Source organism: Caretta caretta, chromosome 1 (genome assembly GCF_965140235.1).
Source record: "Caretta caretta isolate rCarCar2 chromosome 1, rCarCar1.hap1, whole genome shotgun sequence".
NCBI classification, from domain to species: domain Eukaryota; kingdom Metazoa; phylum Chordata; order Testudines; family Cheloniidae; genus Caretta; species Caretta caretta.
The window spans coordinates 134857649-134869734 of record NC_134206.1 but is presented as its reverse complement, the minus strand read 5'-3'; the positions used below and the strand labels follow the sequence as shown (position 1 = coordinate 134869734).

General features: G+C 45.1%; 1 protein-coding gene across 1 annotated transcript; it reads right to left on the bottom strand.

Moving 5' to 3' along the window:
• Positions 1 to 1112: 1112 nt before the first annotated feature.
• On the bottom strand, positions 1113 to 3242 carry LOC125629929 (uncharacterized). Its single transcript, XM_048835274.2, has 2 exons — positions 2066 to 3242; positions 1113 to 1678 (listed from the first exon to the last, which is right to left on the bottom strand). The coding sequence occupies exons 1-2, from the start codon at positions 2616 to 2618 to the stop codon at positions 1527 to 1529; spliced, it is 705 nt and encodes a 234-aa protein (XP_048691231.2). The 5' UTR covers positions 2619 to 3242; the 3' UTR covers positions 1113 to 1526.
• Between the last annotated feature and the right edge of the window lie 8844 nt (positions 3243 to 12086).

The following is a 12086-nucleotide window of genomic DNA, read 5'->3' as shown; positions in this document are numbered from 1 at the left end:
CAGCCCTCACAGTTGAGAAGCGAGTGGCGATAGCCCTGTGGAAGCTTGCAACGCCAGACAGCTACCGGTCAGTTGGGAATCAATTTGGAGTGGACAAATCTACTGTGGGGGCTGCTGTGATGCAAGTAGCCCACGCAATCAAAGATCTGCTGATATCAAGGGTAGTGACCCTGGGAAATGTGCAGGTCATAGTGGATGGCTTTGCTGCAATGGGATTCCCTAACTGTGGTGGGGCTATAGATGGAACCCATATCCCTATCTTGGCACCGGAGCACCAAGCCGCCGAGTACATAAACCGCAAGGGGTACTTTTCGATAGTGCTGCAAGCTCTGGTGGATCACAAGGGACGTTTCACCAACATCAACGTGGGATGGCCGGGAAAGGTGCATGATGCTCGCATCTTCAGGAACTCTGGTCTGTTTCAAAAGCTGCAGGAAGGGACTTTATTCCCAGACCAGAAAATAACTGTTGGGGATGTTGAAATGCCTATATGTATCCTTGGGGACCCAGCCTACCCCTTAATGCCATGGCTCATGAAGCCATACACAGGCAGCCTGGACAGTGGTCAGGAGCTGTTCAACTACAGGCTGAGCAAGTGCAGAATGGTGGTAGAATGTGCATTTGGACGTTTAAAGGCGCGCTGGCGCAGTTTACTGACTCGCTTAGACCTCAGCGAAACCAATATTCCCACTGTTATTACTGCTTGCTGTGTGCTCCACAATATCTGTGAGAGTAAGGGGGAGACGTTTATGGCGGGGTGGGAGGTTGAGGCAAATCGCCTAGCTGCTGGTTACGCGCAGCCAGACACCAGGGCGGTTAGAAGAGCACAGGAGGGCGCGGTACGCATCAGAGAAGCTTTGAAAACCAGTTTCATGACTGGCCAGGCTACGGTGTGAAAGTTCTGTTTGTTTCTCCTTGATGAACCCCCCCGCCCCTTGGTTCACTCTACTTCCCTGTAAGCTAACCACCCTCCCCTCCTCCCTTTAATCATTGCTTGCAGAGCCAATAAAGTCATTGCTGCTTCACAGTCATGCATTCGTTATTCATTCATCACACAAATAGGGGGATGACTACCAAGGTATCCCAGGAGGGGTGGTGGAGGAGGGAAGGAAAATGCCACACGGCACTTTAAGCACAGCACTTTAAAAGTTTACAACTTTAAAATTTATTGAATGACAGCCTTCTTTTTTTTGGGCAATCCTCTGTGGTGGAGTGGCTGGTTGGCCGGAGGCCCCCCCACCGCGTTCTTGGGCGTCTGGGTGTGGAGGCTATGGAACTTGGGGAGGAGGGCGGTTGGTTACAGAGGGGCTGCAGTGGCAGTCTGTGCTCCAGCTGCCTTTGCTGCAGCTCAACCATACACTGGAGCATACTGGTTTGGTCCTGCAGCAGCCTCAGCATTGAATCCTGCCTCCTCTCATCACGCTGCCGCCACCTTTGAGCTTCAGCCCTGTCTTCAGCCCGCCACTTACTCTCTTCAGCCCTCCACCTCTCCTCCCGGTCATTTTGTGCTTTCCTGCACTCTGACATTATTTGCCTCCACGCATTCGTCTGTGCTCTGTCAGTGTGGGAGGACAGCATGAGCTCGGAGAACATTTCATCGCGAGTGCGTTTTTTTTCTTTCTAAGCTTCACTAGCCTCTGGGAAGGAGAAGATCCTGTGATCATTGAAACACATGCAGCTGGTGGAGAAAAAAAAAGGGACAGCGGTATTTAAAAAGACACATTTTATAAAACAGTCGCTACACTCTTTCAGGGTAAACCTTGCTGTTAACATTACATACATAGCACATGTGCTTTCGTTACAAGGTCGCATTTTGCCTCCTCCCACCGCGTGAACGGATTTTGGTTGAATGCCAGCAAACATACACTGCAATGCTTTGTTCTACAGTGATTCCCGAGTACGTGTTACTGGCCTGGAGTGGTAAAGTGTCCTACCATGAAGGACACAATAAGGCTGCCCTCCCCAGAAACCTTTTGCAAAGGCAGAACCGCAAATGCCAGGGCAAAGTAATCCTTTCACATGCTTGCTTTTAAACCATGCATAGCATTTTAAAAGGTACACTCACCAGAGGTCCCTTCTCCGCCTGCTGAGTCCAGGAGGCAGCCTTGGGTGGGTTCGGGGGGTACTGGCTCCAGGTCTAGGGTGAGAAACAGTTCCTGGCTGTCGGGAAAACCGGTTTCTCCGCTTGCTTGCTGTGAGCTATCTACAACCTCCTCATCATCATCTTCTTCGTCCCCAAAACCTACTTCCGTATTGCCTCCATCTCCATTGAAGGAGTCAAACAACACGGCTGGGGTAGTGGTGGCTGAACCCCCTAAAATGGCATGCAGCTCATCATAGAAGCGGCATGTTTGGGGCTCTGACCCAGAGCGGCTGTTCGCCTCTCTGGTTTTCTGGTAGGCTTGCCTCAGCTCCTTCAGTTTCACGCGGCACTGCTTCGGGTCCCTGTTATGGCCTCTGTCCTTCATGCCCTGGGAGATTTTCAGAAAGGTTTTGGCATTTCGAAAACTGGAACGGAGTTCTGATAGCACGGATTCCTCTCCCCAAACAGCGATCAGATCCCGTACCTCCCGTTCGGTCCATGCTGGAGCTCTTTTGCGATTCTGGGACTCCATCATGGTCACCTGTGCTGATGAGCTCTGCTTGGTCACCTGCAGCTTGCCACGCTGGCCAAACAGGAAATGAGATTCAAAAGTTCGCGGTTCTTTTCCTGTCTACCTGGCCAGTGCATCTGAGTTGAGAGTGCTGTCCAGAGCGGTCATAATGGAGCACTCTGGGATAGCTCCCGGAGGCCAATACCATCGAATTGTGTCCACAGTACCCCAAATTCGAGCCGGCAACGTCGATTTAAGCGCTAATCCACTTGTCAGGGGTGGAGTAAGGAAATCGATTTTAAGAGCCCTTTAAGTCGAAATAAAGGGCTTCATTGTGTGGACGGGTGCAGGTTTAAATCGATTTAACGCTGCTAAATTTGACCTAAAGTCCTAGTGTAGACCAGGGCTAAGAACATAGTCAGTTAAATCAGTTCATATTCTTGTGGTTATCCAGTAACAAATAAAGATGAAGGAATGATTTTGACTTCTGATTTAATACAATTTAAAAAATCCTAGTTGTATCATCTTAGTAGTTAACGTAAAAGCCTATTTATTTTCAAGCACCTTGCTATTACACATATAGCACATGCATATACTATTTACACAGAGTTAATAAAGGAAAGAAGGTTTGAGTAACTTTCAGAGAACAACACTAAGCCCTGGTCTACACTACCAACTTATGTCAGTATAACTACATCACTCAGGGGTCTGGAAAATCCACACCCCTGAGCGAGATAGTTATAACAACCTAACTCCTAGTGTAGACAGTGCTGTATTGACCGGACGGCTTCTCCCATCAACAAAGCAACCACCTCTCAGGTGGGCGGGGTTCCTACGCCGAAAGGAGAAGCCCTGTGCTACAGTGACACAGCTGCACCAGTGCAGCGCTGTAAGCATAGACAAGCCCTAATATATTTTCCTGTGCATTGTAGAATGTGCAAAATGTTACTGTGATGGAATGTACCCCTGTATTCACACCCTACACACTAGTGTAGTAATCTTTATACAAAATATGGCTTGTGAGGTATCATTTGAAAACTAATAACTTGCTGGTCAATAGTATCATAGTAAAGTGTATGTAGCAACATTTTATGAAAAGTTATGCATTCCCCCTGGGATGATGTTGGTGGCACATGTTTAAAACCATGTAGCCCAGATTAGGCATAACTGGTTAAGCAGGTCTTAAACAAAGGACAAGTTGACACCTCTAGCCATGTGTCATCAAAGCTGATGGGCCATTCCCTATCAAGTGACCATTTTTTGGCAAAAAAGGGGGCATGAACAAACAGAGCTGCATCTTAGCAAACAACTTTGCAAACCTCCATCCTCCACCAGAGTCCATGTTTCCTTGCTCTCATCTGGAAAGAACTTTAACTAGAGGTCACACTCAGGAAAATGCTTTTCAAAAGGTGACTGAACTATAAAAATGAGGGGCAAAAACACCCCAAGTTATCTCTCCCTATCCATCTTTCTCTTTTCACCTAAGACGACAAGGGAAACAGCCTTTGAACTTTGGTTGCAGATCCCAGCCTGAGAGTTTGGTCAGTAATGTACTGAAAACATGTGGTAAGAACTTCACCTTAAACCAAGTCTAGTTTATTAAGTTTAGAAAGTGTTTCATGTTTATTATTCTTGTAACTATTTCTGACTTTAATGCCTCATTACTTGTACTCACTTAAAATCTCCTTTTGTAGTTAAATAAACTTACTTTATTCTTTAATTGAAACTATCCAGTGTTGTGAATTGTTTGAATAACTTCATATAAGGTAGCAGACTGTTGTATGTTGATCCCTTCAGAGGGGCAACAAACCTATTACATCTGGGACTGTCTGGGAGAGGGCTGGACAGTGCAGAACACACGTTTTTTGGAAAAAAATCCAGGACTGGGAGTGTGTTGGGGTCACTCTGCAAATAGTAACCGAGGCTGGTGGAAGCCACAGTGTGGCTGGTGTTTGCTGACCACAACATTGAGACTTAAATGACTTCCTGGAGGCCACACAGGAAGGTTTGAAGCAGAGTCAGGAGCAGACCTCAGATCTCCTGATTCCCCAGCCTGTATTTTACCCACAGGATCAGCCTTCCCTTAGTCCATGTGTGCGCTATTCACCCATGTGACCTGCGTGCTTTTTGTGAGGAGGCCAGGTGGGAGCTACAGCCGCAAAGCATTGTGAGGCACCCCAGTTTAAAGGGCAAGTGATGACACAAACCCTCACTGTAACTGGATTGTAACTGGGAATGTCATAGTTACTTTTTGAAATTTCTGTTGACAATTTCTAAATTAATCGATTTTCCTTCCAAGGATTAAAAACATCTCTATGGAAAAAAAGATATCAGCAATAAAAAAACAAAACTTTTTGCATTTTTACCTTCACACAACACATAGCTAGACTGTGGGACTCACTGCCACAGGATGTTGTTAAGGCCAAGAATCTAGTAAGCTTCAAAGACAAATTGGATATTTACAATTGCACAATAAGAATAAAGTTTTGAAAGGGATAAAAATTCCCACTTTAGGATTTAAATCAGTATCTGCATATTTAGAGTTAGTACAAGAGTATAATGGGGAGTTGATAACCCCATATCTGCCTGTTGCAGTTTCTTGCCCCTTCTTTTGAAGCACCCGGTACTGAACCTCTGCTGGAAACAGGATACTGACTAGATGGAGCACAGGTCTAACTCAGTATGGCATTCCTGTGTTTCTATGCCTGGAGACATGAGGGCTGGATTGGTCCCCCAGTTGTTTGTTATTCTTTTTTATGAAGTTATTCTGTGTTTATAAACACAAAAGCAGGAAAGAGTCTTTATAAAGACCCTCTCTTGCTTAAGAGACCTTGCTGCCTGTTGCTGTTTTGTTTCTGCTCTGTCATTCCACGGGTTTAGATGTTGTACGTTTAATTCGATGACATATTATAGGCGATGGATCCCATACTTCCTGACAACCTCTTATAACTTTATTCCAAAAACTTCCCAACTCCTTTATCAAACGCTTTCAATAATGCTCTTAGCAGCATAGGAGGCTGGTAACATTTAGGTCCCGATCCTGCAAAGACTTATGCATGCTCTTAATTTTATCCACCAAAGCCAACTGGACTCTCAGTGCATGTGGGTATTTGCAGGATCAGGGCCTTAAGGACACACCAGAATTGGAAAAGATACAGAGAGGGGGGAGGAAAAAAAAAGATTAGGGGTATGAAAGAACTTCCATATGAGGAGAGATTAAAACTGGGACTATTCATCTTAGAAAAGAGACAACGAAGGAGCATATGAGAGAGGTCTATAAAATCATGAGAAAAAAATTTCTTACCCATTCACATAACACCGGAACTAGGCGGTTACCCAATGAAATGTATAGGGATCAGGTGAAAAACAAAGATAAAGAAGTACTTCTTCACACAACGTACGGTCAACCTGTGGAACTTATTGCCAAGGGATGTTGCAAAGGCCAAAAGCAGAACCGGATTTGAAAAAGAATTAGGCTTTATCTAAACTAGTACTTTTGTCGGTAAAACTTTTGTCTGTCAGGGGTGTGAAAAAAGTACACCCCTGACAGACATAAATTTCCCCAACAAAAGTGCTGGTGTGCACAGCGCTATCATAGACTATCAGGGTTGGAGGGGACCTCAGGAGGTCATCTAGTTCAACCCACTGCTCAAAGCAGGACCAATCCCCAGCTAAATCATCCCAGCCAGGGCTTTGTCAAGCCTGACCTTAAAAACCTCAAAAGAAGGAGATTCCACCACCTCCTTAGGTAATGCATTCCAGTGCTTCACCACCCTCCTAGTGAAAAAGTTTTTCCTAATATCCAACCTCCCCCACTGCAACTTGAGACCATTACTCCTCGTTCTGTCATCTGCTACCATTGAGAACAGTCTAGAGCCATCCTCTTTGGAACCCCCTTTCAGGTAGTTGAAAGCAGCTATCAAATCCCCCCTCATTCTTTTCTTCCGCAGACTAAACAATCCCAGTTCCCTCAGCCTCTCCTCCTAAGTCATGTGTTCCAGTCCCCTAATCATTTTTGTTGCCCTCCGCTGGAAGCTTTCCAATTTTTCCACATCCTTCTTGTAGTGTGGGGCCCAAAACTGGACACAGTACTCCAGATGAGGCCTCACCAATGTCGAATAGAGGGGAACGATCACGTCCCTCGATCTGCTGGCAATATTGCTCCTACTTATTCAGCCCAAAATGCCATTAGCCTTCTTGGCAACAAGGGCCCACTGTTGACTTATATCCAGCTTCTTGTCCACTGTAACCCCCAGGTCCTTTTCTGCAGAACTGCTGCCTAGCCACTCGGTTCCTAGTCTGTAGCGGTGCATGGGATTCTTCCGTCCTAAGTGCAGGACTCTGCACTTGTCCTTGTTGAACCTCAGCAGATTTCTTTTGGCCCAATCCTCTAATTTGTCTAGGTCCCTCTGTATCCTACCCTCCAGCATATCTACCACTCCTCCCAGTTTTGTGTCAACGCAAGAAACACGCTCCTGCCAACATAGCTACTGCTGCTCATTGGGGGTGGTTTAATTATGCTGGCAGGAGACCTCTCTCCCACCGGCATAGAGCGGCTACACATGAGCCCTTACAGCGGCGCAGCTGCAGTGTTACAGCTGTGCCACTGTAAGGTCTGTAGTGTAGACATAAGGCTTAGATAAATTCATGGAGGATAAATCCATCAATGCTATTAGCCAAGGTGGTCTGGGTTGCAACCCCACGCTCTTGGCGTCTCTAAATCTTTGACTACCAGAAGCTGGGACTTGATGATGGGGATCAGATCACTTAATAAATGCCCTTTTCTACTCATTCCCTGTGAAGCCTCTGGCATCAGACACTCTCAGAAGACAGGATACTGGGCTATATGGACCATTGGTTTAACTCAATATGGCCATTCTTATGTTTATGCTCTTACAAGTAGGCTTGGACTGTATTATCCATTCCATGAAGGCTTCTCCTCCCCAAGGGTAACTATAGGCAAGAGACAGTGAAGTCCAATGTAGACATACTGCCACGAAGCTAGAGTACCATGGCCTACATCCAGTGCAAAGACAGTAAGCCTCCACACAGATCCATGGAGCCCTCCAAATTTGGGACAGGCCCTATGGCTTTTTCTACAGAGAGATCGGTAAGGGATGAATTCCTCCAGCGGGTCCTTGGAAGTTTACCCCCAAGATTTCACTACTAGGTGAACTTTTGATTAAAATACAAAATTAACCATGTTTTGTTCATGAGCAGCTGGTGCATCTCACAGCAGGAATAGCTGATGGTTAGAACGCATAACATTGTCTCAGGGTGACCAGTCCCTTTAAGGGGAGAAGAGGCCAGGCACTCCTGTCCTATAATTAATTAGTTACTACTTCCCAGCCTGAGAGGTAGAGCTAAGGGGGCCAGGTGATAGTTCAAGGATAACTGAGCCTTAAAAAAGGAGAGAGCGCTCAGGCAGGGGTTAGCAGCAGAGGCTGGGGGTAGGCTCTTGTGGGAGATACTGAGGTATGGCCTGCAAGAGGGTACTCCGGGGAATCAGCTTGGGGCCCAATGCCCTTTACTAGAGCAAGGAAGGTGACAAGGAACAGAGTGCACTAGGGAAACCAGCCTGGGGGCTGAATTCTCTAGCCCAGAGTCAGAGACTCTCAATAGATCCTAGAAAGGGGCTAAGAAGTGGGGTCAGAAGGTGGGCTGAAGAGATGCCCCAAAGGTGAGAAGAATCTTTTGCTTGTTTGGATTTTTGCTACTGTAGAAGGGGTTAAGTTTTGTTTGCGACTTGGCCCTAGGGCTCAGGCACATCTCCAACACACAGGTGGGGGGAGAATAGAGTAGACCTACTTTGGGGAATGAAACCGAAGCGGGGAATGCCTGCAGTGCAACTGTTTGCAATTGAAAAAAAAAAAAAAAAGAAGACAGATTCTGTTTGGATGTAAACAGTCCCCTGCTATGCTAGAAACCCTAACACGGCAATATTGTGCTGGGGCATGAAATGCAGAAAGTGTTTATTAAACAAAGATCAAAAATAGAAAACAGCCCGATTTAAAAAATATTCAGTTTTAATTATTAAAGAAGTCCCATTTCTAAAAATCTCATCTGTGCCTTTGCTAAATGCCCACTAACATGCAGGACAGCAAGATGCTCTTAGTTCTGTGATAAACAGTATTTTCCAGGAAGAAAAAAAATGAATACCAAATGGAAATATGTTATGCTCCAAAAGAAGATTAGTCTGATGCCACTAAAGATGGATGTTTTATTTGGCTTGATAATGCTTTTCAGGCTTTGTGATGCTTTGCTTTCCTAAGGTCCAAACCTATAAACGCTTACTCATGCGAGGAGGAATAGAATCTAGCCCTATATATATTTTTCTACCCTGACTGGCAAAAACATATAATGCAAGGTCTAGATCCCTTACAGGAAAGAAGGGCACCATAAAGCATCACTCACAGTTGAGCTATCTCAAAGTACTAGTTGCGCAAAAGCAGGGATAGCGAAGCTGAGACTTGTCACCTTTTCAGTTGACATCTGAACTGCTGGCCCTGGCACAAAACAAGCCAAGTGCTCCAGTGTGAAAGAAAAGAAAAAAAAAAAAAAAGCACTTTAGAGTAGCAGTAGAACCCATATCATATATGGTCCTCTGGCCACCCCCGCATATTAGAGCTCAAAGGTTATCACTTTGCTAGAGTCAAATGTTTGGCGAGCAGAGGTTTCTCCAGATATGGGTCATTCAGCTAAAGAGAGGATGATAAGACAAGTCACCTTATCGGTCAGGTCAGGATGTCAATATTATTTCATTTTTCAAATGCTCAAAATTAATTTAAAACACTTGGGGTAGAAGTAACTAGAGGTGTTCTTACAGTGAAGAAACTCCATTAAATTGATGCTGCCTTTATTGTAACCTCACTCTTTTAGCCAATTGACACTATCAGCTAGCTTGAAGAAAAATCCCTTTGGCTATCTTAATTCTCCTCTGCAGAAGACACACAAAAGGCTTGGTGTTGTCACAGTCATGTTGCATCTGGCACTTTTGCTATTTTCAGTGTTTTTAATTTGCCCTTTGCAACAACAATCAGTATCACAACAGGACCCTGAAAAGCACATCTGTGAAAACAAGTTCTCTATCTTGCTAAAAATCAGAAAAACTATTTGGAGTTATCTCAAGCAGTACAGATCTTTGGGCCTGCTTGACTACTTCAGAATCCCATAAAGCTGTAACGGTGCTGATTCTCCCAAGTCAGTCAGTTACTGCAAACTCAGGTCCTGAGCTTTTTCCAACGAGAGATTCCATCACATCTGGTGAAACTTGGCAAAGAAAAAAAAATGCTGTGCACACAACTGGGGGGAGGGGGGCGGGGGAGAGGACGATTCCTAACCAAAGGCATGGTGACTTCAGTGTTCACAAGGGAAAAGGCCAGTCATTCCCATGGACAGAATGGGAGTTACTAGAGAAGTGCCTGTCCTTACCTGCCTGTCCACCAAAGAATAGCTGACCAGGCTCCTCAAGGTGAGCAATATAAGTAACTAACTGTTGAGGATAGTAGGAGGCTGTGAGTGATGAGTTAAGCAAGTTCAGGGGAAAACAAATACTGCAGACAGTTAAGTTCAGAGGTAGTAGTAAGGCTATGTGTTTTCCATAACCCCTGGAGGAACACCTGGGCTGCTCTTACACAGTGCTTCTCCAGCAGAAGAAAAGTGCCACTGATGATAGCTGTGACATTCTATATCTTGGGGGCGCACCCAGTCACCCACATATTTCTCATTTATAAATGATTGTGATCTTGCATATAAAGCATGTCTTGTAAGGTATCAGGGGAAAGGTCATGATCTGCTGGAAGTCATTTATCCATATCATTAATACATATGAAGTTATGAGAATTATGTTGTATGGCTGTCACTAAAACATACTGTAAGTTGGGGATTTAGCCAGTTATTAGCTCCCCAGAGGCAACAACACGGAAAGTAACCAACACCCACGCGGGGTGTGAAACAACCCACCAACAGCCATTGTCCGGCAAGTGACCTACAATTCAATGACTCACCCACATGAGGCCACACCAGGGGAATTGCTCAACCTTGCCTGGAGACTCAGCAATGCCACACAGACATGCCTTGTGTTGTCCAAGCACATGGACTGAGGGTATAAAAACAGACACACCTATTCTCCTGCCCTGACCTATGCTGCAAGCAACAAAGACACTAAGAAGACTGAAGACTTCAACGGAGGAGACTGGCCCAGATTTAAGGGACACATCTGTATATTAAGGACTGCAATATCCAGTGGGGTGAGAAAAACTGCTTCTCTAGTTGCTGCCCAGTCTAATAGGGTTGAGAGTTTAGACTGTGCACTTATATTTTATTTCTTTTGGTAACTAACTGACTTTTTGCCTATCACTTAAAATCTATCTTTTATAGTCAATAAATTTAACTGTTTATCTCGACCAGTGAGTTTTTACGAAGTGTGTGGCAAATCTGCTCAGATTTTGCAAAGGCTGGTGTATATCCACTTTCCATTGATGAAGTGGTAAACGAATTAATAAATTTGCACTACTCATCTTGAGCAAGACGGTATATTCCTGGTGTATAGTGCTAGGAGGGATTTGGCTCTGATGCCTTCTGTGTGTGATTCATGAGTGGCTCTGGGAGCATTCATGCAATATAGCTGGGTGTGGGGCCCCACATGCTGTTGTGCTGAGTGATCACAGTGCCTGGAGGGGTTTGCTGCTGGTCACTAGCAAGGCACTGAGAGACAGCCCAGGTGGGAGAGTTAAGGGGGCACAGTCCCACAATCCCAGGCTGCACCCCAGGGATTCCGTCATAATGTTAACAACCATTTCCCCAGGCAGCACCTACAGCAGTAGCAATGGGTAGGAGACAACATGATTGCTAAATAGAGGAATTTTAAACAAGCGGGAAGAAACAGAGGGTAAAGAACAGGAAAGTATGACATTCAAATATAGCAATCCTCAGCACCTGGACAATGCATTTAATTAAAACAAGCCTTTTCAGTCTGAGCTATAAAATTACCAATTGCATTTCACAGTACTAGGTGGTCCACTGACTACTGGAGTATTTGTGGAGGCCCTCTTTTGGGACTTTCAAAGCATTACTGTCTCAAGAACAGCATGAATTTATCCAAGCACAACTATAAGCCGTACCAACTTCTGGACAACTAAGAGGTAGATCAGCAGGTGGTGTAAACTATCACAGCTCCACTAAATTCAATTTACCCCAGCTAAGAATCTGTCCCCAGAACAGTTACTGCACTCAGGAAACCCTTGTAAAACACAGCCAATTTCCAAGGAAACAAATAGCTCCATGCCCAAAGTATTTTCTGTAGATGATCCTAGTAAAATTTCCTTCCATGCACAAAAAGGTTCTGCTGCGCCATCACAATTAAAAACCAAAGACACAAAGGGTCCAAGAGGCACAATGCAAGACCAGGTAAAGGGACATGGAAGCAAGAAGGTAATTAAAGGGGACGTGGCAGCGCAAGGGAGAACAAAAAATGAGTCTAAGGCTAAAAGC

Excerpts from the sequence above, each read along its gene's own strand:
- LOC125629929 (XM_048835274.2), bottom strand. The coding sequence starts at position 2,618 with ATGATGGAGTCCCAGAATCGCAAAAGAGCTCCAGCATGGACCGAACGG. Across the intron at positions 1,679-2,065 it reads AGGCGGAGAAGGGACCTCTG|CTGCATGTGTTTCAATGATC; the intron begins GTGAGTGTACCT and ends TTTCTCCACCAG.